This window comes from Ovis canadensis, chromosome 16 (genome assembly GCF_042477335.2).
Source record: "Ovis canadensis isolate MfBH-ARS-UI-01 breed Bighorn chromosome 16, ARS-UI_OviCan_v2, whole genome shotgun sequence".
Lineage (NCBI taxonomy): Eukaryota > Metazoa > Chordata > Mammalia > Artiodactyla > Bovidae > Ovis > Ovis canadensis.
The window spans coordinates 78,701,107-78,727,472 of NC_091260.1; the positions used below are offsets into that span (position 1 = coordinate 78,701,107).

General features: G+C 46.0%; 1 protein-coding gene across 1 annotated transcript in view; it reads right to left on the bottom strand.

Annotated features, from left to right (window-relative positions):
• ADCY2 (adenylate cyclase 2) overlaps positions 1 to 26,366 on the bottom strand; it is a 463,502-nt gene that overhangs the window by 24,181 nt on the left and 412,955 nt on the right. The window contains exons 19-20 of the mRNA XM_069556147.1: positions 12,232 to 12,316; positions 8,533 to 8,691 (exon numbers count right to left, since the gene is read on the bottom strand). Coding sequence (XP_069412248.1) covers positions 8,533 to 8,691; positions 12,232 to 12,316 — 244 coding nt within the window. The remainder of the gene's footprint in view (positions 1 to 8,532; positions 8,692 to 12,231; positions 12,317 to 26,366) is intronic.

The window sequence follows — 26,366 nt, forward strand, 5'->3', positions numbered from 1 at the left end:
CTGCATGACAGGCTGTGCACCCCTCTGAACTCTACCAGCATTAACTTGCCCCTGACGAGAATCTTAGGCACAGCAGTTGCAAGACTTTCCCAAGGTTACCAAGTCTGATGTAGATTTTACCCTGCATTTCCTGATGACCACACACTGTGCTGCCTGAATCTGGGGCCTTTAGTCACTTGCAGGTCATGTCACTTTGCCTTTCTTCTCTCCCCTGGGGTCTTTCCGGTGTCTGGGATGAGGGATAAGGAAACACAAGACTGAACTGACTGGCAGTTTGGAAATGAAAGCGAAAGCAAGTCACTCAGTCGAGTCTGACTCTTTGCGACCCCGTGGACTGTAGCCCACCAGGCTCCTCCGTCCATGGGATTCTCCAGGCAAGAATGCTGGAGTGGGGTGCCATTTCCTTCTCCAGGGGATCTTCCCGACACAGGGCTTGAACCCGGGTCTCCCGCATTTTGGGCAGACGCTTTAACCTCTGAGCCGCCAGGGAAGCCATGAGGGATGGTTTTAACTGCACTGGTTTGGGGTCTGATAAAATATCTTCAGACTGACACTCTCAAAATTGTCCTCTGAACTCTTGCCCCAGAAGATCTAGGTTACTGAAGCTGGAAGGGGCCTGATGGGTCATCTTATTCCACAGTCTTCAACAGGAATGCCTGGGAGAGTCACCAATGGAACTCTGAAGAAGGTGACACCTGGGCCTCCCGATGACCAACTGAACCTTGCCCCTGGGGCGTGCTCTGAGAATGGACATCTTTTTGTAAAGCTCCACAGGTTATCCTGTTGTGCAGCCTTGATTAAGAATCACAGGACAAATGAGGAATTGTTGGTTGAGGGGAGTTCTGTGACACACGGAGGCCCCCACTGGCTTAGAAACAAGAATTGCTAATCTCTGGAGTCCTGGTCTGGTGCTCTGCAGGCTATAAGAGCTGCTGGGGGCTGGGACTGCAAACGGCTAACCCACCCTCTTTTGACAAATGGGTCACTTGGAGCCTCCGAGGAAACACCAACAGTGAGTGGGGATCACTAGTTCTGGCTCAGGGTTGCCACAGGGCTATTCTGGAGAATTAGGGGAACTTTGCAGATGGGAAGCTTTACAAATTCACTAGAGCTAATGAAACTTGCGGGTTTTAGAACCATACCCTAAACTCAAGAGAGATCCCTCCAGGTCTTTGGGTTGGGCTTGGAGCCAGATTGGTTGGTGACCTGAGCTTATCTTATCCTTCCAGAGGACCTGGGGTGAGGCTAGGGTAGGTGGAAAGCCTTGGAGGAGATTCTGGAATTCAGGGTCTTGCACGGGTAACCCTTGTCCAGCACACAGCTGCCAAAAAGAATCTCACTGAGCTTTGGAAAGGGAAGCTTAGATGCCATTTCAACATTCACTCAAATGTCACCATTCTCCTGAAGAAGCTCAAGTTACAGAAAAACCATCACAAAGCAACTGCACTTCTGAGCCTGCTGTCCTTTACGGTTTATTGAGTGAGATTTAGTGGTTTTTTTTTTCCAACTCTGGATGAAAACTTGGGCTAACTCCATGACTCTTCTTGCTATTCTCAGGTAACATGAGTCCTGTCATCAATAATTTAAGTATCCAATATAACGAGAAGTCAGAACTTAGATTCCCATGGGATGTGTGGCTTTCTCCTTCTCCAGTGTGGGCCTCCTGGGGAAGGGTGTCTGCAGGGTGGGAAAAGGGCGTGGTTGGCTTCTCTCTGTCTGCTCCTCGTGTTTCTGCTCTGACCCCTCGCCAGATGGCTAGTCAGGTTTTCCAAAGCACCCCAGGGGTGGAGAACAAGGGAAAAAAGAAGTGTCATCTGGAGAAGGAACACGTCCCATTAACTACATCACAGTTCCTTAAACTTAAACTATGAACTTAAACTTGGTGGCCATTTCCTTGCGTTATTTGGAGACACCCCATCACTTCCCCGGTCATGGGACATCCTGCCAAGCTTCCCTTGATGTGGACCATGCCCCCTTACTCATGATTACTCTCTTCACCCCTGGCTTTCTGGTTATTCTTCTAGCTTCTCTATTGGGACCTACAAGCAGCTTTTCCAAACAGGATCTAAAATGACCCCACACCAACTGTCTTTCTCCTGCTGGAGACATTCAGCACGCTTTGCCCTCCCAGCCTTCAGAGTCCCCACCTGCAGCCTTCTAACTGTCTTGGCCCAGACACTCCCATCAGCTCCGCCCCCCCACCCCTGCCCCAGCCCACCCATCAGGAACACACCAGGCATCTGCGCCCCCTTGATGGTGCTGCTGCCCCAGGACCACTCAGAGACACAGGTCTAAGGGACACTTCCCAGGCTGTCACTCAGTTCAGTCACTCAGTCGTGTCCGACTCTTTGCGACCCCATGGACTGCAGCACGCCAGGCCTCCCTGTCCATCACCAACTCCCAGAGCGCACTCAGACTCATGTCCATTGTGTCGGCGATGCCATCCAACCAGTTCATCCTCTGTCATCCCCTTCTTCTCCGCCTTCAATCTTTCCCAGCATCAGTGTCTTTTCCAATGAGTCAGTTCTTCGCATCAGGCTGAGTGGTCCTTTTGGTCCAGTTATGAGACGTGATGGGAGGATTTCTCACATCCTTTGCAGAGGGCACTCACTTCCCACTACATGCCTCTGATCCCTCCCCGCCCCTGGTGTGCCTGGGAGTGAAGAGCTGAGAGTTGTGTAGCACTCCCTTTGGGATATGAGTCCTCCTGTCTCTTAGTGTCATGGGCTGGTATTCACTTTAGCATCTGTTGTATAGACACACGGGCACGTGCACACACAGCCCTCAAGGGGGCCTGCTGCAGGCCAGGCTTCACACCAGGTGTTACGGACACAGAGATGGACAACACAAGCCCTTCCCTAAGGAGCTTAGAGTCGAGCTGGAGAGGAGAGGGAAGCAGAGATCAGGAGAAGGAAGTGTGGTTGGTGCAGCTGATGCCCAGGTATGGAGACATCTGCTTGGTGTGCCCTGGAAGATGGTTAGAACTGCCACAAGCTTGGGGTTCAGAGTCTGGGCCTGGTGATTTCTCTTGCTGACTCAGGCCACAGCTGGGAGGAGATGTTTCCACCTTTCACCTCCCCCAGGTGGCCTGTGTTTTAATGCTCAGCCTGCCAGCTTGTGTCTGAAGTCTTCAGGGGAGTCAGGCCATTAGAAAGCACAGAAGCATCTCTTAGCACCTGTGGTTTTCTAGCCTGACTGCAAGGAACAGGTTGAGGGAGCCGCCTGGGTGTTGAGAGGGAGTAGATAGCTGAGAAGGGGAAGCTCTTTGCGTGCCTGGTGATCTCCTCACGCTCCCGCCCTGCACCCACAGTGACATCTGTGTCTTATTTTTCTTTAATTAAATTAATTAATTAATTTTTGGCTGTGCTGGGTTTTCACTGCGTCTTGGGCTCTTCTCTAGTTGCGGCGAGCGGGGGCCTCTCTCGAGCTGTGCACAGGCTTCTCATCACGGGGGTTTCTCCTATTGCAGGGCACAGGCCCTAAGCCTTATGGGCTTCAGTATCTGTGATTCCTGGGCTCCTGCGGTTCGAGCGCAGGCGCAGTAGTTGTGAGGCACGGTCTTAGTTGCTCTGAGGCATGTGGGATCTTCCCAGATCGGGGTTTGAACCCGTGTCTCCTGCACTGGCAGGTGGTTTTTTATTAACCACTGAGTCACCAGGGAAGCCCCCGTATCTTGTTTTGGTCAAGCCTCAGCTCTCCCACAGTGAGGCTGCCTGGCTCAAAAATCACACACAACCCTGACCCCTGGGGACTCGGCAAAGGGGCAGCTAAGGAGAAAATGCGGTCTTTTCAACAAGCGACGGGAGCTGGCTGGGATGTCTATTCAAGGGACCTCTCAGCCCTGCTCCTGCCACAGCGCAGCAGTCTGGAGCAAAGGCTTTGTAAACCTGTGGGCTCCGTCTGGGCACACAGAGCTCGGTCCAGACTTTGAATGGCCTGAGGGTTCAGACCTGGTCAGCAGCTGGTGGAGAACCTTGGGATGCCTTAAGGGAAATGGGTGCCCTGGGGAAGGGAGAAGAAGAGCGTGCAAAGCTGGACACAGCAGCTCTCTGGCACAGACCTGGAGCACAGGTGCAGTGAACAGTCTGAAATCAAAAGTGAAATCTTTTGAGGATTACTGTCATTAAATCACTCCTTATTCTGTACTTCTGAAGGGAGAGGAGTTTTGTCTGCATGTGCATATGGCAGGTGGAGAATCAAAAGGCTCTTTGTTAACACAGGTCTTCAGTTCAGTTCAGTTTAGCTGTTCCGTTGTTTCTGACTTTGCCACCCCATGGACTGCAGCACACCAGGCCTCCCTGTCCATCACCAACTCCTGGAGTTTATTCAAACTCATGTCCATTGAGTCAGTGATGCTATCCAATCATCTTATCCTCTGTCGTCCCCTTCTCCTGCCTTCAATCTTTCCCAACATCAGGGTCTTTTCCATTGAGTCAGTTCTTCTCATCAGGTGGCCAAAGTATTGGAGTTTCAGCTTCAACATCAGTCCTTAAGAAATTCAGGACCGATATCCTTTAGAATGGACTAGTTGGATCTCCTTGCAGTCCAAGGGACTCTCAAGAGTCTTCTCCAACACCACAGTTCAAAAGCATCAATTTTTCGGCACTCAGCTTTCTTTACAGTCGAACTCTCACATACATACATGACAACTGGAAAAACCATAGCCTTGACTAGATGGACCTTTGTTGGCAAAGTAATGTCTCTGTTTTTTAATATGCTGTCTAGGTTGGTCATAACTTCCTTCCAAGGAGTAAGTGTCTTAATTTCAAGGCTGCAGTCATCATCTGCAGTGATTTTGGAGCCCCAAAAACCTGGGTCTTAGCCGAAGTCAAAGGTCATGTTTCCAAGGAATGTTCCAGAATGCCATGGAGTATTAACATTTACTGTGGAACTGAAAGATACACTCCCATCTGCATGCGAGTGTGCTAAGTTGCTTCACTCATGTTGGACTTTGTGTGATGCTATGGACTGTAGCCTGTCAGGCTCCTCTGTCCATGGGATTCTCCAGGCAAGAATACTGGAGTGGGTTGCCATGCCCTTCTCCAGGAGATCTTCCCAACCCAGGGATCAAACTTGCCTCTACTGGAGATTTTTTTTTTTTTTTTTTTTTTTACCACTAAACCACCTGAGAAGCTCAGACTTGGTTGGGTCTCTGAATCCAGAAGCTGTGAGTGCTCAGCCTGCCCCGAAGAGAAGGAGCTAAGGAGGTGATGCTTCTGGTTAGGGGCAGAGTGATGATGTTTGTTTTATTGTCCACTCTAGTCCAGCCTTGAAAAGCTGTGGGGTAGCTGCACCCTGGACAGATTTTGATAAATTCCAGGAGGCAGTGGTTCTCAAGTTTTGTATTAAGTTTGGGATATTTGCTTGAAAAGTAAATAAGATTGAGTGTTTACCGCATGCCAGACACAGCTCTAAAAGTTTCACACCAATTACTGCTCTGGAAATTAGTTATAGCCTCTGTGAGGATGGAGCCTGAGTCCAACAGCTAAGAAGGGCCAGGCCTGGGACAAGAGTTTTGCTGTCAGCGGCCAAGTGGGGCCTCACAGGAGAGGAAAGAGGCCCTGGGGCCTGGGAGGGGCATGTGTAGCTGGTACCTTGGGCATCCCTTCATTTGGGGAAGCTCTGCTCTTGGATTTGGAACGTCTCTGGTCCCAGCAATGGCTATGTTCTGCCTTGCCCATTTTGGGTCTGGAACCCCCCAGGAATGATCCTGTTCCAGAGTCTGCATGTTCAACAACCAGCAGCACTTCCCCTCAGGGAAGCCTTGGGGGCGGGGTCGCAGTGGGAAGGGGCGAGAGCGCTATCACACACAGGGGGCATCTATTTGGCCTTGACACCGAGGACGGGCCAGAAGCCTGGACCATATCCACGCTGTTAAACAGCACAGACTCCATCGCTGTTTAGCTGCAGCAGGTCTGACAACCTCAGCCTGCCTGGCCCAGAATCACGAGCTTAGGATGAGACATCCCTGGGTCAGGGAAGTGGGCTCTTCTGCCCAGGGATGAAGTCGACTGAGGACAGGAAGGGTCATCTTTGTTCCGAGAGAAGTCAGGCAGCCCGCCCATCCATAGGAAAGTCAGAGGATGGGACAGCAGTTTGCTATGCACTCTAAGGAATCTCTTTATAATAACTTTGTTACTGGGTTGGCCACAAAGTTCATTCTGGTTTTTCCATAACACAGGGAAAAACCCAGAAAACAAAATCCTCCCTTATGAGGTTCACGATTGTTGTTGTTCAGTCACTAGGTCATGTACAACTCTTTGCGACCTCATGGATTGTAGCCCGCCAGGTTTTCCTGTCCTTCACCATCTCGCGGAGCTTGCTCAAATTCATGTCCATCGAGTCAGTGATGCCATCCAACCATCTCATCTTCTGTCTCCCCCTTCTCCTCTTGCTCTCAGTCTTTCCTAGCATCAGGGTCTTTCCCAATGACCTTTTCATGGAAAAGAGATTCCCAATGGGAGCTCTCAAATCCTTTAGGCAGGGAGCTAGAGGCTCTCCTTCTCCTTCAGCCTCATTCTGGGTGCCCTCTTCTGCATTCAGGATTCTCCACGAGTATTGTAGCAACAGAACCTCCCTCAATACCTGTCTAATCTTCAGCCTGACAGGCTTCCCCGTAATTTTTTTTGGCCTCGTGGCATTTGGGATCTTAGTCCCCAGATCAGGGATTGAACCCATGCCGCTGGGAGTGGAAACATGGAGTGTTAATCACTGGATGGCTAGGGAATTTTTTAATCCCCAACAGTTACAGCGGCTGCTTGAGTAGCTTCCCACCCCTGCTTCCTCCTAATATTTACCTAACCAACAAAAACTGGTAATAAAATGTGGGAAGTCACAGCCCAGGGGCATTCTGTGTTGTCTGATGAAGTACAGAGACTTTTGCAGCCCCAGACTCACAATTGGTAAAGAAGCCACCTGCCAGTGCAGCAGATGCAAGAGATGCAGGTTCGATCCCTGGGTCGGGAAGATCGCCTCGAGGAGGGCATGGCAACCCACTCCAGTATTCTTGCCTGGAGAGTCCCACGGACAGAGGAGCCCAGCAGGTTACAGTTCATAGGGTCACATAGTGTTGGACGTGACTGAGCACGCACCTTTTGCAGCCCAGCGCTATGCAGAATGAACTCACTTCAAGGACAGTCTCATTGGCCTGATGCCCCTGATTTAAGATTCAACATGTGCAGCTCTATCTTCTGAAGCAAAGTCAGGTCGGCAGCTAGACAGAGCAAATTGAATGGTGCCTAGGGGATCAGGGGTTCCTAAGCAAAAACTAGACTCCTAAAATGTGGTGAGGGAACTTGGAGTTGTCTGTGGCAATAACAGTTTGTAAAACTTTGACATTGAGCTCCTGTTTGTTTTCCTAAAGGGCTGCAGCTGGCCTGGGTCAGGAGTATGTTTCCTGGACAAAGGAATAAGCTGGGTGCTTGGTGAACGGGTGCAGACTGTCTGCAGGGAAAATCATTTCACTGCCTAAGTCAGGTTCATGCACACAAGGCACAATGTGGACATGGACGGGGCCACCCCCACCCCTGCAGAATTCACCTTCTTGATATGACAAACTAGGCAACAAAGTCCAGAGCTGGCCTCATCGAAGCATGCTGACTCCTACTTGGTCCTGAAAAAGTTCCCAAACTGCCTTCCCAGCGAGGTGGCATCTGGTCCAAGGTTCAAGCCCACTCTGCAGCCTTCCCCATAGAGCCCATGGGGGTGGTGAAGGCTATAGATGACTCTGTGCGTGTTCTTAAATTATTAAAATAGTGCAATGATGAGGCAACTTGGGAGAAAATGTCATCCCCATCTTGGGAGCACCCGAGACACACTGGGGACAGAAGGGTCACTGGCCTGGCACACAGTAGTAGCTGTTGTTCAGTCACTCAATCATGTCTGACCCTTTGCAAGCCCACGGACTGGAGCCCACCAGGCCCAGCACTGGCCTGACACAGGGCAGGGGTAACCTTACGTACCTGCTGAATTTATACACTGAACAGACCGCGAGACAGATAGACAAAGAAGCTCTTACATTGCTAACGAAAACAGATGGTTAATCCTTAATAGATATAATAATTTCATCATCTCTGACCCACAGGCAAATGAGTTGCTGAATAACCTACTGAATGCTGAAAACACCAGGAGAAGAAACAGGGAACTGAACGGGGCCCCTGGACTGGCTAACCACGCCCAGCACACTTCTAGAAAGACTAGAGTGATAAAGTCCAGCCCCTCCCCCGCCACGAGGCAAGTTCTCAACATCAACTTTAATTATTGAAAAATAAAGTTATTTTTTTAAACAGAAAAGTACTGTTCCAAGCCTTCTCAGTCTGTGGCCTACATCAGTGTCATCAAGGTTCAGCTTCCCTAAAAACAAGTTCATCCATCCATTGGTTTCTGGATCCCTCATTCCCTCCCAACCTTCAGTGAACATTGCCTAGGAATACGCGTAGCATCTTACACATCTCTTGAGCCCCGCCTCTCCTGGTAAGCCCCGCCTCTCCCCTCCATGGCCCCGCCTCTCCCCACCAGCCCCGCCTCTCTGACCTCGTTCTTCAGGCTCCGGGCCAGGAAGTGCTCAGCCACGTGCGCAGGAAGCACATTCTCCAGCAGCACTCGGTTCAAGTTCTCCATGGTTTCTATCTCCTCCCGCTCTTTTTTGAACTTGTTCTTCCATAAGAAGTCTAACCTACAGTAATATTCATTCTGTTACAAGAGGACACAGAGGTAAAGAAACAATAGGCATCTTGTCCTGCCAGAGAGTGGAGGTTTTAAAGAGAAAACAAAAAGAATGAGACAAAACCTAAAAACGAACGCCCCCAAACAGAATTGTCATCCTCCCTACCAAACCCTCTGTTTACCCCAACTGTCTTTCATGCACCCTCTAACGCGGATATGCAGAAATGCAAATTTGGGAGGGAACTAGCCTCAGGAACAGAGAAAATAGTTATCCTGGAGGCTTGAAAGAAAAAAAAAAAGATGACATAAAAGCTTCTTACACAGTTATATTAATAAAAGGTGGCTTGAATTATTTTTTGAAATGAGGCATGATGGAATATAAATAATGAATAAATGAAAATTGGAAAATATATTAGTAGAGAGAGTGCATTTCATGATTTGCATTTAAAAAATAATAGTGTTCATTCGTGGCAGTATGCCTTTAATCTCTGAAAATCAGTTTTCCTCTACCACAAATTATGTAATTAAGTGTTCATTGAAAAGTAAGTGTTTTTCCATTTGGGGCTGCACTGTACTGAGAGAATGACATTATATTTAGACAAAAGTTCATTTGATATCATTTAATTAAGATGGTGCCTGCTGGTAAAAACATATGTGTTCATGCTTATAATGTATTAAAATTTAAGGTTTTTGAAAACCAGCTGTTATTAACATTGTATAAATAGAGAAGCTCAATTACTGTCACAGGGTCTCTTTGGTTTGGCAGCATTTTGTGTCTGCTCTGATGCATACAATTTCATATAATGAAATAACTTTGAATAATCTTCCTATAACAGAAGGGCCTAAATAATAGAGTGTATTTCAGCACAGATACTGACAAATAATCGCAAAGAAGAACCAAATGGAGCAAGTTTGTTTTATGGGTTTGATTAGATACACCAGTGATGGCACAAAATAAAACAAAACACTCATAAATGGCCTCGGGCACAGATGGCAATTTAAAAAAAAAATTACATTTCAAAGTCAGAACAAGCAATGATCATTTACTGAAATTAGATTTGATTCAAACTATATATGATATACACAAAAATTACTCCTCTTCCTCTGGGGAGGCATTAAAAAAAAGATTACAAAAGAGATATTTTAAAAGTTTTTTACATTACTGTCACATTTCCGCACATTCTGTGTTTATGGAAACCATGCTATGTATGTACTGGTAAAAAGGCCTCTCACTTGGAGAACAGATTATTTACTTGGAGTTTTTTGAGGGCGGGGTGCAAATTAGTGGTGTGGCTGGTTTTAAACTAAAGTGACAGAAGCAGTCTATGGTGGTAGCTTTGAGAAGACACGGGTTGAAGATGAGAGAAAAATGAAACATGAGCGAAGCCAAGGAGTCAGTTTAGACAGGCAGCAAGCCCAATTTGTGTATGTTTGAGCATCCAGGGATGCTTAACTCTCTCACACAAGAACCTTGGCCTCACTCTCGGGCACCAGGTTGCCACTACCTGGTCCCATAACCTGAGTGAGCCCACTTAGGATGTAGACCCTTGATGGCAGGGTGCTGCCCTTTAAACTCGGGTGAAATACAGGGGAGCTTTCTTTTTCAAAAAGGTCCTTGGTTGGCTTGCATTTCTATTACAAACTAGATTTCACTGCAGAAAGCTGTACTGTTGCTCTTGTCTGGGAATTTGTTATTTCTTCACTAAGGTTTTTGAGATGCCTAGAGAAGTATTTAGCATAATCGTTTTCTTAGAAAGCTCACACATGGTGATTATTTCCAGAAAGAAGGTCATAGGGCAGGGGGCCATCAGGACAAATAATAATGAAATAAGTTGTAAAGTGTCTGTGCTATTTTTTAAAACATATTCAGAAAAGAAATAACTCTGAGGCCATGAATTCTTATGGCACTTGAAAAGCTTATTTCAAACATCAGATGTTTATAATACAGCTGCATTTCCTGAAGTGTATGCAGAAGCCTGGTGTCACAGACTTCACGGTGCTTGTTTATCCCAGAAGACTTCGGACCTTAGTAAATCATTCACTTAATGATTCTGGACTGAAGATCAGCCTCCTGGCTCCCCATGGTGAATCTTTGGTGCTAGTCAAAGAATAAGCCTGGTGTGCTGCAGTGCATGGGGTCGCAAAGAGTCGGACATGACTGACCGACTGAACTGAACTGAACTAAAAGAATAACTGTGAACACCATTGATCCTGTAGGGAATAGTAGCCCTTTAGGCTTCCAGATGTGCATATTATCACTGCCTTTGTGACAAAAAAAGGAAACTGGTGTCAGCATTATCCTGTTAAATGAATGACTGGCCCTAATACTGCAGATTTTTGACTATTTATCTTAAATCATTCAGAGAGTGACTGATCAGTGAACAGCCGTGGGATCCAGCATTTGTGTAGTGGTATTTCCCATGTATTTTCTCCATGATCAATAAAAAGGTTGGGAGAATTCAATTTGATTGAAATTGAAATACAATGAAAATGTATTGCTGGAAAGCAATCTGAGTAATCATTCTAGCAGGAGAAACTGCCTGAGAATGCAGAGCCAAGCATGCGCCAGGGACAGAGGAGCGGACGACGATGAGGGGACCCGGGTCGTCTGAGCTCTGTGTCAGGACCACAGTGGAGCTCTCCGGAGACTGCAGAGGGCTGCACTGTGGCCTCCAGGAAGATGGCAGAGGATGGATGGCATCCCTATGTGCTGTGCTGATTGGCACAGGCCTGGTCTCTGCCCTGACCAGGAGATCATTAATAGCTTCCTCCTGGTGAGAAATGGAGGCTGGACCCTCACTCCCCAGTTGGTAGTTTGCCTCTCATATAATGTTACAGTTTAGAGGTGTGTACACAGTTTAATTGGCCTTGCCTTTTCCTTGGTTATCTCCAAATAAACCACTTCTCTGTTTCATGCTATCCATCAAAGAACTTAAAACAAACGTTGGTTGAGGTAAAGCTAGCTGTATGGGATACTTTTTAGTTTTTGGGTGATTGTCCTTGTTTGCAGGCAGAGAAAGAATATTGCCCATCAAAGTCCTGCACCCAGAGGCTCCACTGGGAGGCCAGAGGGGCACAGAGCCCGAGGAGGACATTTCATTTGGATTACAAAACCAAAGTTTTGAACCGGGGACTGTACTTCTAGGGATAACTTACTGCAAGTGACAGCCATGATGTTTAATACCCAGTGCAAAGAAAAAGAAGTCATACCTTCTGAAATGCAGATGGAAACCCCAGGCAAGGAACATTTTTCCCAATTAATGTCAGCTATTGAGGGAATACTTTTGTAGGCTTACAAAACCTACATATTTATTTTGAGGCTTCACGGGAAATTCACTGACTCCATTTCTACCATTCACAAAGTCTGCCTCTTAGGGAAGCAATAGAGACCTTTTCCTAGTGTCTACGTCCAAGCACATGCACCTTGTGCTACCTGCTTTTCTGTTGTGATAAGATGCTGCTGCTGCTGCTTCAACATTTATTTGCATGAAGCAATAGCAATGCGCAGGAGCAAAGTATTATTAATACCGCACTTTAAAGAAGTTATAGAAGAAACAAGCTTCTTACCTGTCTGCCCAGAACAAGCAGTGTGATGAAAAATATAAAGAGAGATACTGAGCCCATGGTCTTTAGGTCTTTCCAAATGCCCGGTCTATTAAGAAACAAACAGACGAGAACAATACGAGAAAACAACATACACACAGGACTTAGAATCCATGCATCAACAAATTTCAGAATCTCTAAAGCCTGTCTACATTCTACACCAATCAACCAAACACACACACACACACACACACACACACACACACACACACACATTTTAAATATATTTATTTGCAAACCTAGATTGGATCAAGAGAAAACAAAATAATCCTTATTTTGAGAGCTCATTAAAAGAAAAAAATCTTCCAAATGAATGCAGATTTCTTACTTTATACCAAGCTATAGCAAATATATAAAAGAATAATAGAATATTTGTAATATTTTCTTTTCATTTTGGGGATCAGTATAGATAGTCTGATTATATGATTTGTATTTTTTAGTAATTATTTGCAGAAAGAGACAGTGTACTGCTGCCGCTAAGTCGCTTCAGTCGTGTCCGACTCTGTGCGACCCCATGGACAGCAGCCCCCCAGGCTCCCCCGTCCCTGGGATTCTCCAGGCAAGAACACTGGAGTGGGTTGCCATTTCCTTCTCCAATGCATCAAAGTGAAAAGTGAAAGTGAAGTCGTTCAGTCGTGTCCGACCCTCAGCGACCCCATGGACTGCAGCCCACCAGGCTCCTCCGTCCGTGGGATTTTCCAGGCAAGAGTACTGGAGTGGGGTGCCATTGCCTTCTCCGGAGACCATATACTAGGAATGAATAATCATAGGAGATACAGAAATGAAGTAGGGAACTTAATTTCTATAAGCCACTCAGACTAAGGAATACTACATGCTCATACAGCTTTCTGGGAGGTGTTGATTCTTGGTCCCCCTTCCATGGGGATTTGTATCACAAAGGTGTAACACAGACAGACACACCTGGCCCACTGCTCCACCAAGTTCCTGGCCCACTTCCCCAAGAGTTCTCACCATGCTGGCTGGAGCCCTCCATCCTTACCACAGTCTTGTAGGCAATGACCACAAACACATCCTACTCGGCATGTGTGACAGTCCTTTTTGTGTGTGTCAACGTAAAGGTTCTGTTTTCTGGGAGAACCCTGAGAAGTTCAGCAAACAAGGAGAAATCTACTTGATACCCCAGGGGAATCTTGCAGAAGCTGACAAATGATTATTCCCCACAGTAAATGAGACTTGAGAAAGAAAAGTGGATAATGTATGGACATCACGTCACATAAACAGCATAGCGTGTATTTAATCAAGTGTAACTATCAGGTCATCAGTTTCTGCTTGTGAGTTGAACTGGTGGTGAGATTTTCCTCTTTCTCCATAGAAGATTCAAGGGCTGATGACATAAAAGAAATTGATCAAGTACCCAAGAGTGCAGATGGGCTTTGAAGTAACTAAACCAGGATGGACGCAGGGCTCCCCTGCTCTAGTGAGCCTGGCACCTGGGATAAACTCCTCCAAACTTCACCTTCCTCATCAGCCAAAGTGGGTACTGATGCCCATCGTATAAGCTGTCTTGGTCAGTAAGTCAAATACTGATGTATCTGGCACACAGCCTGACACACAGGAAGCACTTTATAAATGGCACTCACGATTTTTAGTATTAACTACACAGTGATAAAGAAGGCAATGGAGCAAGGAAGCTAGAGAAAAAGATAAGAGAATGCAGGCTGGTGAATTTCATTAGCAGAATGACAGGCAGATTCTGGTAGAAAAGAGGAGACAGAATCTCCAGTCCCAGTGGCTGACGGGCATCAGACCTCAGAGAACTCTCCAGAAAGGCTATGCTTGTACTCAGGTCTCTTTTCTCCTCCTGAGCCCAACTGTGGCTGGAAAAAAAATTTACACTCAACAGCCATAAAGAGGTCACCAGTTTCTCTCTGTGAGTGAAGTGGGTTGAGAAATGTCACTTTCCTGTCTCACTAGGACAGATTTTAAGAAATGAAGACCCAAAGTTGCTTCCCTGGTGGCTCAGACGGTCAAGAAATGAAGATCCTTTTTGAGCCTGTGGTATCTGTGTCTAATAGCACAGCTGAAGTGCCTGTGGGGAGCGGATGTTTATAAACAATGCAGACTTCAGTGACTTTTAAATTCACACACCGCCCCCCCCCCACCATATTGGCTACACGGACAGGATATTTTATTTATTTTAGTTGCTCAGTCATGTCCGACTCTTTGCATCCCCATGGGCTGTAGCCGGCCAGGCTCCTCTGTCCATGGAGTTCTCCAGGCCAGAATACTGGAGTGGGTTGCCATTCCCTTCTCCAGGGGATCTGTCCGATCCAGGGATCGAACCCGGGTCTCCTGCATTGCATGCAGTTCCTTTACCATCTAAGCCACCTGGGAAGGATACTGACAGGATACTGACCAGTTAATAAAAGTGGTACAGGGAATTCCCTGGTAGTCCAGAGGTTAGGACTCTGGTACTTTCACTGCTGGGGCTTGGGTTTGATCCCTGGTGGGGAAATTAAGATCCCACAAGCCTCACAACTCAGTCCAAAAAAAAAAAAAAGTAATACAACACAGCCAACACTGCCCAACAAGCTGATGTGGGCCGTTTTTAATTTTCATATTGTTTTATGGACACTCTACTACTTTAAAATTCTAGGGGTCCGAGAAAATTGCTATGACACCATCCACCACTGTTTCACTTATCATCCTGTAAACCTAAACTGAGAGTAAAATGTTAACTCTGAGGTCAGGATCTTACAGTAGCTTCATCAGTGCAACCAATCAGAACTCAGGTCCCCAGGGAATCCCTAGATAAGGGAACGAATGCCCCACATTTACAGAGCCATCTCTGATCCTTCTCACTGATGGAGAGGAGGTAAGACCCTCTTTATGCAGTTCAGGGTGGGCTGGGTTTTCAGATAATCACACAGAAAATACATGCAAGCAACCTAGAGGGGAAAATCCTTTACTGGGACTCCTCATACATGTCAACATCGGCTTAGGAGTAGAAATGACCTTGTCTACATAACTCCCAGATCCTGAGCCTTAGTGAAGAATTGTGGCAGATGGCACTGTGGACTTGGAGAAAAACCACGCAAGGAAAGACTCACTGCTGGCCCAGGCAGTGCCTTGGAAAGTGCAGAACTCAATGGACCTCTGAAATAATTGCGCACAACATGGCTTATGAGACAGACTTGGGTACCGATACACAGATGCCTTATTTCTTTCTGATGGTCTTGGTTGACTAGAAAGAACTGTAACCTGCTGTCTTGGATTTCATTTAGATTTCTCAAAAATTTCTTTGATTCATCCAGCCCCAAAGAACTGCCGACTCCAATCAGAGCCCCTCTCTCCCATGTGGGCCATTCATAGGCCAGGGCTATTGGGCTCCTGAAGCTTGAAAGACGAATTTTTCCATCTACAGGCCCATTCCTGGGTTCCTTGCTCTTACTGTACGCACGGTAGACTGGGAGAAAGAGGAGTAGGTGGCATGCGGGGGACATCGGCACAGACAGAATAAGATTCCGGGATATCTTCTGGCAACATTTAGTCACCTGGGCTGGTCATATTAGTTTCCTGCGGCTGCTGAAACCATGCCACATGTTGGATGACTTAAATCAGCAGAAACGTGTCACTTCATAGTTCTGGAGGCTAGACATTCAAAATCAGGGTGCCGGCAGGGCTGCCCTCCCTCTGAAGCCTGCAGAGAAATCCACTCTTGTCTCGCTCTGGCTTCAGTGGCTGGTTGGGCACTGTTTCACCCCAGTGGCTATCTGCATCATCACGTGGTTCCCCCACCCTACCTTGTGTCTGTCTCCATGTAGCTGTCTTCTTCTTTTTTTTCCTTCAATCCACGTTATTTATTTTTTTTTTTTAATTACTATTTTTGGCTGGGCTGGGTCTTTGTTGCTGTGTGTGGGCTTCTTCTCTAGTTGCGACGTATGGGCCTCTCATTGCAGTGGCTTCTCCCGTTGTGAGGCATGGGCTCTAGGGTGCGTGGGCTTCAGTAGTTGGGGCTCCTGGGCTCTAGAGCACAGGCTCAGTAGGTGTGGTGCGTGGGCTTAGCTGCTCCATGGATGTGGATCTTCCCAGATCAGGGATTGCACCCACGTCCCCTGCACTGCAAGGTGGATTCTTAACCATGGGACCACCCTGGCCATCTTCTTATAAGGACACCAGTCCTGTCGGATTAGGGCCGCCCTACTCTCCCTGATGGCTCAGCAGTAAAGAATCTGCCGGTAATGCAGGAGTCGCAGGCAGACATGGGTTCGATCCTGGGGTCGGGAAGATCCCCTGGAGAAGGAATGGAAGCCCACTCCAGTGTTCTTGCCTGGGGAATCCCATGGAACGAGGAGCCTGGTGGGCTGCAGTCAGGGGGTCGCAGAGTCAGGCGTGCCTGAGCACAAGCAGCAGCACACCAGCAGGACCACATCTTAACTAAACACACGTGCAACAACCCTATGTCCAAACGAGGTCACCTCCGCAGCCACTGGGGTTGGGACCCCAACACATCTTCGTGTAGGCGACACAGTTCACGCATTAACAACTGTATCGGCCTTTATATAAAATTGACAGCCACTGGGATATGAGGTCTCTCTCTCCTGTAAGATTTTAGGGGTGAAATCCACTTTGGACTTGGCCATGTTAGGGTCGTGTTGCCAATCTGTTATGAAGTATGGAAGCCAGAGCTAATATAACAGAAAGTTTCTTACTCTACGATTCTTCACTTGATGGTGCTAGCCAAAATGTGACCAGACAGCTGATTTTTCAGTCTGAAAAATTGGGCTCTGGAGACACAGACACCCAAATGTGCCTGTAGTCACACACTAATTTACAGCCAGCCCTCACCCTGAGGCTGTTAATGGAGCCATCACTGTGGCCCTCAGGTTTCCAGAGGCCAAGAAAACAAAGAAACCTAACAAATTGGGTGAGGGTGATGGAACTGCTTGGTGAACAGTTTCTAACCTAAAGGCAAACAGCTCCATGAGATACGAATGACATTTTCACTGCTCTCAGGGGAGAATGCGGTCCAGGCGTGTATACACACACATAATCATATTTCAAAACTTTGTATTTTCTATACATAAGCCTCTTATTAAGAAGAGGACCTCAAGAAACCGAGTTTCTGCGGTATTGGAAACAATACGTAAACGGAGGTAAAAATAAGACCTTCCCAGGCCTCTCACTGGGATCAAAAGTAGTCTGACCTCTGGGGCCCTGGTTCCTGAAGCCCATGTTTCATAAAGAAACGTCCCACAGAGACAATGGCTCCTGCCCCCTTCCTCCCACGTGAGACCCTCGTGTTGAGCAGCTGACGATCAGTTTACTTCTGGCTGTAGCTGTGTGATACCAGTGAGTTAGAACTACCTGGCTTTGCCGACCAGACACCTCTGAAGCCTCAGGCATCTTCACTGCATGCCGAGCTTAGTCACTCAGTGCTGTCCCACTCTTTCATATTCAGTCGTGTCCTCTTCAATATTCTTGGCTGGAAAATTCCAGGGACAGAGGAGTCCGGTGGGCTACGTATGGCCCAGGGGGGTCACAGAGTCAGACATGACTGAGCGACTAAGCATCACCAGCTGCGTCAGGGCTGGGAGTGACCTGTGTAGACACTTGGTCTTCTGACATATTTCATTGCGACCCTTTGGACTATAGGCCACCAGACTCTTCTGGAGGCATGCAGGATTCTCTAGGCAAGAATACTGGAGTGGGTTGCCATTTTCTTCTCCAGGGGATCTTCCCAACCCAGGGATCAAACCCGTATCTGCTATGTCTCTTGGATTACAGGTAGATTCTTTACCCACTGAGCCATCATTGTGAAGGGATGCAAAAAGCTCAAGTTTTGGCCAAGTGGATGCTTCTGCAAGGATGAATCTGCTGCACCTTGCTGAGCATAGGACTGGGACCTCAATTACAATGTCAGAAGATGATGCCGTCCAGAATAAAGCAAAAACACACTAGAAAGGAAATGCTGGAGTTAAAATGCAGGAGGCCAAACAAAGACGGCCAATTGCCCTGTCAGGAAATCTTCCAAGTCTGGCTGGAGAAGGAGGGGGAGTTGCTGAGATGCCTGTATTGGTACCACTTTTCTGACGCTCCCTGCTGGTTTTCCAGTTGAGCGGCATAGGGCATCCTGCTGATATCTGCTCTCAGAACACTCTTCCCCTCTGGTCACCAGCCCAGTGGCTGGGTCCTGGCAAAGTGATGCTGGCTGGTGATGAAGTGTGAAGACGACAGCTCAGCTAGGATTCCTGTACTCTGCTTCCCAGACTCAGCGGCCATCAGAGCACATCCATTTCCCGACGGCTGATCTGTTTGTTTCCAGTGACTGCCAGGACTGTGGTCAGACAGGAGAGCCCTAAAACAGCTCAGTCATTTAAAAAGATAAACCATTCCTTTCCAATGGTTGGAATGCATCAGTGGGCTTCTCTGGTGGCTCAGCGATAAAGGATACATCTGCCAGTGACTGCTGACACAGGAGACATGGGTTCAATCCATGGGTTGGGAAGATCCCGTGAAAATGAAGGAAATGGCAACTACAGTATTCTTGGCTGGAAAATCCCATGGACAGAGGAGTCTGGTGGGTTACAGTCTAGGAGGTCACAGAGTCGGACATGACTGAGTGACTAAACTTCACCAGCTGAGTCAGGGCTGGGAGTGGCCTGTGCAGACACTTTGTCTTTTGACATATTTCAGTTACTTTCATTTTAGTTTTATTGAAATATAACTGTGTAAGTTTGAGGTGTACAATGTGTTTTGATACACTTACATATTGGAAAATGTTTATCACCATAGCATTAGCTATCACCCTGATCACGTCAGCTCAGTTCAGATCAGTTCTGTCGCTCAGTCGAGTTTGATTCTTTGCCACCCCATGAACTGCAGCATGCCAGGTTTCCCTGTCCATCATCAACTCTGGAGCTTGCTCAAACTCACCTCCACCAAGTTGGTGATGCCACCCAACCATCTCAACCTCTGTTTTCCCCTTATCCTCCTACCTTCAATCTTTCCCAGCATCAGGGTCTTTTCTAATGAGTCAACTCTTTATATCAGGTGGCCAGAATATTGAAACATCAGCTTCAGCATCAGTCCTTCCAATGAATATTCAGGGTTGATTTCCTTTAGAATTGACTGGTTTTATCTCTTTGCAGTCCAAGGACTCTCAAGAGTGTTCTCCAACACCACAGTTCAAAAGCATCAGGTCTTCAGCACTCAGCTTTATTTATAGTCCAACTCTCACATCCGTACATGGCTACTGGAAAAACCATAACTTTGACTAGATGGACCGTTGCTGGCAAAGCGATGTCTCTGCTTTTTAATAAACTATTTAAGTTGGACATAGTTTTTCTTTTAAGGAGCAAATGTCTTTTAATTTCATGGCTGCAGTCACCATCTGCAGTGTTTTTGGAGCCCAAGAAAACAGGCTCTCACTGTTTCCATTGTTTCCCCATCTATTTGCCATGAAGTGATAGGACTGCATGCCATTATCTTCGTTTTTTGAATGTTGAGTTTTAAGCCAGATTTTTCACTCTCCTCTTTTACTTTCATCAAGAGGCTCTTTAGTTCTTCACTTGCTGCCACAAGGGTGGTGTCATCTGCATATCTGAAGTTATTGATACTTTTCCCGGCATTCTTGATTCCAGCACGTGCTTCATCCAGCCCGGCATTTTGCATGATGTACTCTGCATATAAGTTGAATAAGCAGGGTGACAATATACATCTTTGATGTATTTGTTTCCCAGTTTGGAACCAGTCCATTGTTTCATGTCTTGTTTTAACTGTTGCTTCTTGACCTGTAAACAGATTTCTCAGTAGGCAGGTAAGGTGGTCTGGTATTCCCATCTCTTGAAGAATTTTCCACAATTTGTTTTTCCACAAAAACTTTCTACAATTTTCCATAGTGAAGGGCTTTAGTGCAGTCAATAAAGCAGAAGATTTTTTTTCTGGAATTCTCTTGCTTTTTCAATAACCAACAGATGTTGACACTTTGATCTCTGGTTCCTCTGCCTTTTCTAAATCTACTTTGAACATCTGGAAGTTCTTGGTTCACATACTGTTGAGACCTGGCTTGGAGACATTTGAGCATTACTTTGCTAGTGTGTGAGATGAGTACAGTTGTATGGTAGTTTAAACATTCTTTGGCATTGCCTTTCTTTGGGATTGGAATGCAAACTGGCCTTTTCCAGTCCTGTGGCCACTGCTGAGTTTTCTAAATTTGCTGGCATATGGAGTGCAGCCCTTACAAAGCATCATCTTTCAGGATTTGAAACAGCTCAACTGGAATTCCATCACCTCCACTAGCTTTGTTCGTGGTGATGCTTCCTAAGGCCCACTTGACTTTGCACTCCAGGATGTCTGGCCCTAGGTGAGTGATCACACCATTGTGGTTATCTGGGTCATGAAGATCTTTTTTGCATAATTCTTCTGTATATTCTTGCCACCTTTTTTTTGTATCTTCTGCTTCTGTTAGGTCCATACCATTTCTGTCCTTTATTGTGCCCATCTTTGCATGAAATGTTCCCTTGGTTTCTCTAATTTTCTTGAAGAGAGCTCTAGTCTTTCCCATTCTATTCTTTTCCTCGATTTGTTTACATTGATCACTTAGGAAGGCTCTCTTATCTCTCTGCCATTCTCTGGAACTCTGCATTCAGATGCATATATCTTTGCTTTTCTCCTTTGCCTTTCTTTCCTCTTCTTATCTCAGCTATTTGTAAGTCCTCCTCAGACAACCATTTTGCTTTTTGCATTTCTTTTTCTTTGGGATGGTCTTGATCACAGCCTCCTGTACAACTTCATGAACCTCGGTTTATAGCTCTTCAGGCATTCTGTCTATCAGATCTAATACCTTGAATCTATTTGTCACGTCTACTGTATAATGGCAAGGGATTTGCTTTAAGTCATCACCTCAAGTGATTACCATCTCCTTTTTGTGGTGAGAACACTGAATACCTATTCTTTTAGCAACTTTCAAGTATATAATACAGGATGATTATCCGTAGTCACCACACTGTACCTTAGCTCTTCAAAACATATATTCATCTTATAACTGGAAGCTTGTGACTTTTGACCAATTATCTCTCCACTTTCTCCCACTCCCAGCTCCTGGTAACCACCATTCTACTCTTTCTGTGAGTTCAGCTTTCTTAGACTTCACATATAAGTGAGATTACACAGTATTTGTCTCTCTGTCCAACTTATTTCACTGCCCTCAGGGTCCATCCATGTTGTTGCAAATGGAGGATTTTCTTTTGTCTCATGGCTGAGGAAAAAATATCCCCTTATTTCCTTTTCTCCACATCCTTGCCAACACCTTTTATCTGCTGTCTTTTTGATGACAGCCATTCTAAGGAGTGTGAGGCAATATTTTATTGTGAGCTTGATATGCATTTCTCTGATTGTGATATCGAGCATTTTTTTACATACTGTTGTCCATTTGTATGTCTTCTTTGGAAAATGTCTATTCAACTCCTCTGCCTACTTTCAAATCAATATTTTACACTGAATTCTACGTGTTCTTTGTATATTTTGGATATTAATCCATTATCAGATATATTACTGGCAAACAGTTTCTCCCGTTCCATAGGTTCCTTCTTTCATTCCACTGACAGTTTCTTTTGCTAATCAGAAGCTTTTCAGTGTGATGTCGTTCCACTCACTTATTTTAGCTTTTGTTGCTTGCGTTTTTGGTGTCATATCCAAACAAATCATTGTCAAGACCAATGTCAAGGAGTTTTTCCCCCTTATGCTTTCTTTCAGGAATTTTAAATTTTCAGATCTTATAAGAATCTTATCCATTCCAAATTCATGTTTCTTAGTGGTGTATAATAGGGGTCCACCCTCATTCTTCTGCATGCGGTATTCAATTTTTCCAATGCCATTTATTAAAGAGACTATCCTTTTCTTATTGAGTACTATTGACCCCCTTGTCAAATATTAGTTTATTGCATATGCAAGGGGTTATTTATGGGCTTTGTATTCTGTTCCATTGGTCTGTGTCCATTTTTATGTTAGTACCATACAGTTTTAATTACTGTAGCTTTGTAGTAGCAAGAATCCCTTAGAAGAAATGGAGTAGCCCTCATAGTTAACAAAAGAGTCCGAAATGCAGTACTTGGATGCAATCTCAAAAAACGATAGAATGATCTCTATTTATCTCCAAGGTAAACCATTCAATATCACAGTAATCCAAGTCTATGCCCCAACCACTAATGCCAAAGATGCTGAAGTTGAACGGTTCTATGAAGACCTATAAGACCTTCTAGAACTAACACCCCCCAAAAACGTCTTTTTCATCATAGGGGGCTGGAATGCAGAAGTAGGAAATCAACAGATAATGTGGAGTAACAGGCAAGTTTGGGCTTCAAGTATAAAATGAAGCAGGGCAAAGTCTAACAGAGTTTTGCCAAGAGAACACTCTGTCATAGCAAACATCCTCTTGCAACAACACAAGAGACAACTCTACACATGGACATCCCCAGACGGTCAACACCGAAATCAGATTGATTGTATTCTTTGCAGCCAAAGATGGAGAATTCTATATAGTCAGCAAAAACAAGACCAGGAGCTGACTGTGGCTCAGATCATGAACTCCTTATTGCAAAATTCAGACTTAAATTGAAGAAGGTGGTCTCTCTCTGGCCCTCAGATTTGGGCCAGCTTTCTGTGCATGCCCAAAAGCTGTTGGTCCAAGCTCCCTCTCCATGTTGCCATTAGGAGAGAATAAGCACAGGGACCTGGCCATAGGGTGGGGGGTGTGTTTGAAGCACGTGGCTCAATGGGGGTCCCCGTGGGCCAGCTGGGGGTAATCTGTGGGTTAGGTGCTCCCAGTGGCTTGCGGGTAGGCTTCTTGACAAAAGCAGTTATGGAGTTAGTAGAATCTGCATTCCTTTAAAGCCCTCTGAGAGTCCTATCTGCCTCTCTCCCAGGTTGGTAGCATCCTACACAGCTGGGAAGCCGGGTGCTCACAGAAGAAGTCACAGGCTGAGAACATCTCTCTTGGACTGAAGCTGTGCCATCTTGGTGGAGGGGGGGTGTTATGGACAGTCAGACTGTTTCTCTTATTCACTTATGTTCAAATTCACATTTTTCGCTCCAGTGTGGTGCTAGAACTTCTCCTCTGAAAACCTGGCCTTCCACAAAGGTTCTCTCATCCATGGGTCAGTGGCTAAGAGTGTTTCCAGGGCCTCCCTGTCTGAGAGTGGCTGAAGCCGGATGACATGTCACTGCAGTGTCCGCAGCCAGGATTAAGGTCTGTATGCCTGCTGCCCAACACATGGATGGGTGAGATTCCTCCTGGATCCAGCCTGGCACTGGATCCCACAGCTCTGACCAGGGCACTTCGGTCCACAGGGATTACAAACAAATTATTGTTGGGGGCAAACACGAGGGATGTCTTATTCTGCCGTGATGCTGATGTCACTCCTCCGCTATGTTTTTGGATCTCCACAGTTCTTCAAGGTCTGTCCAATATTACAGTCAACTCTGGACCACTTAACCAGCTCCCAGTCAACAGGTTCACTCAGTTCCTAGGCAGGTTGTAGGAACTCAACCTACAAGTCTCCTTTTGGTTTTCTGGTGAGACATACTTTTCTAACAGAGAGATTTTGTGAGTTCTTGAGAGCAGAGAATACATTTTACTCATCTGCATGTGCTTGGGCTCCAGGGTCAGGCCTGGAATACACAGCATGTTTAACGAAACTGTGCTGTAGAAAAGGAATGAATGGAAAAATAGTTGTGTTAGTTTGAAACTTAAGGGGTTTCATTTCCAGACACTATTCCTTCCCCTGGCTGGACACAGATGCACTGGAATCCTACATAGTCTTCCGGAGGCAGCCTGGTGTCATCCAAGGACAAAGGGCTCAAAGCCTCATGCGTTTGTTGAGTGTTATTCACAAATGCCAAGCAAAACATCCTGGGATTGCAAAGCATGAACATAATACGGGTTAGGCTCATGCTTAGAAAAAGCCCTGGAAGCAGCTGCAGGTCGACAGAGAAGATGAAAGTGGGGCTGGAGAGGTAGTGCTGGCCTTTGGCTATGGAGATAAGATGCAGCCTGATTAACTCGGTCATCGTTCCATCCTGCAGAGAAGAGTAGTTTGAAGTGGGATGCGACGGATACGTCAGGGTGATACCCCAGGGGCTGGCACATCAGCTACCACGGGGCTGTGCACTGGGCTTTAGTCTCCTCCAGTGGAGGGCTGATGACAAGAAGGCTGTATCCTGCCTAGTCTGGAAGTTCAGGCTCTCTGAAACCTCCTTCCTCCTCTCATTCTAAAATCAAACAAAACAAAACAAAACAAAAAATGGCCTACAAGTTGAGTATCTTCCTGCAAGTGGGTCCAAATCACAGGGCATTTTCTTTTTTAGGTTAGATAGCAAAGGAGCTCATTAATGGTTGCTTTTTATAGGATAAAAGAAAGCTTGGTAGAATTTGAGTAGCCCTAGGACAACTTTCTTTGGTTGTTGCTGTTGTTAAATTAGGTGACTCAGATCACTGACCTCCTTACTTTTACTTCCCGACTCTGCTACCAGTGGTGTCGGCCACAGAGAAACAAAGACGTGTTTCGTAGTTTCTAGAGATGGCACTGGGTAGGGGGAGCGGGGAATTGGGAAGGGGTAGAGATACTGAGATATTAAATTTGAAAGTAATTTAAATCTTTTCAATATTAACTTGGATATATTTGGGGCTTGAATACAAAGGTGGCATACTGTTTTCATTGAAAAGAGGAGGCTTCCAAGAGAGATGTCAAACGTTTGGAATACCCCCGGGCCACCTCCCTCAGAGGTGGGCGTGCACTATTCTTCTTTCTCCTGAGCACAATGAACGCTGAGGTCCTTCCTCTAGGTTTGCACTGGGCTCCTCATCAGTTGATACGTAGTTGGGATACTGTCAAAACATTATAACATAAATTCTAGCCACTGGATTTTCCATGAGACACAGAAAAAACAGAGAATGCAGAACCACATTGAAGGTGCTTGACTCGGCTCCACTGCTATGGAGTATTTCCATCATCCTCTTTGGGATGGAGCTGTTGCTAAGGTCACCAAATTAAATGACATGACAATCCAGAGCTTCTCCCTGGAAGAAGAAATGGCAACCCACTCCAGTATTCTTACCTGGAAAATCCCATGGACAGAGGAGCCCGGTGGACTACAGTCTATGAAGTTGCAGAAAGCTGGGTACGACTGAGTGACTAAGCATGCATCAGAACTTCTGAATGATTCTGGGTACGAAATTTAACAGTGCTCAGTTATATACATTATTTATATGCTGCCCCAAAGTATTTATTTTATTAGGCTCAGGGTCCACATAGAGCTGGTTAACCGGCTGGACTCCAGGTTAATCCTCTGTTCAGACTCTCGATTCTCCACCTTTCTTTAGAAGAGAAGGCATATTTCCAGTATTCGGGTGAGTAAACATAATGACTGGGTCCACATGAAATATTAACATTCATCCCCTGATATTTTTCAGCTCCGTAAGAATAAAAATGCACGGGAAAAATCTGATAATGTCTTGCAGAGCCTGTAACAAGCCTTTGTCAGCAGAAGGAAAAGTGGCTTCAGAAAAAAACAGCTTCTGGCAATATCAATGATCATTACCATCGACATCACCATGTAGAGCCTCTGTGCTGGCTGAGGGGGGCCGGAGATGGTGGCATGGACTGGAATCAGAATCATTGATTGATTGATTTAGCAATGCAACTTGTACCCCAGACGACACGGAGGACTGTTGTAAATGCCAAAGTATCCCGATATGGATTTTTCCAGACCTCCTAAATATCGGACACTTCTGAGCTTCTTTCACCACGAGATCACTGACCATAGTCCTGTGATGGCAAGTGAAGCGCTGGGACTCTGCTGGCCTCCAACTGAATGGAGTTTTAATGGCACACTCTCTCAAGTTGACTTTTTTTTTTTGTCCTGTAAAGTTGGTTTTCTGCACTCATGAATCTATACGAATATCTTTGATATCATTTTCTGAATTATTCATGGGTCTGGTGGCTTTCTAGTGCACACTTCTTCTGTTTTCTTGGCTGACCCTGCTGGCAAAAACATCCCTGTTGGCTTGTCCATGATCAATGTTAAATTTGGCTCAAAAAAGGCCCCTGAAACATGGCAAACTCACATAGAGGACAACA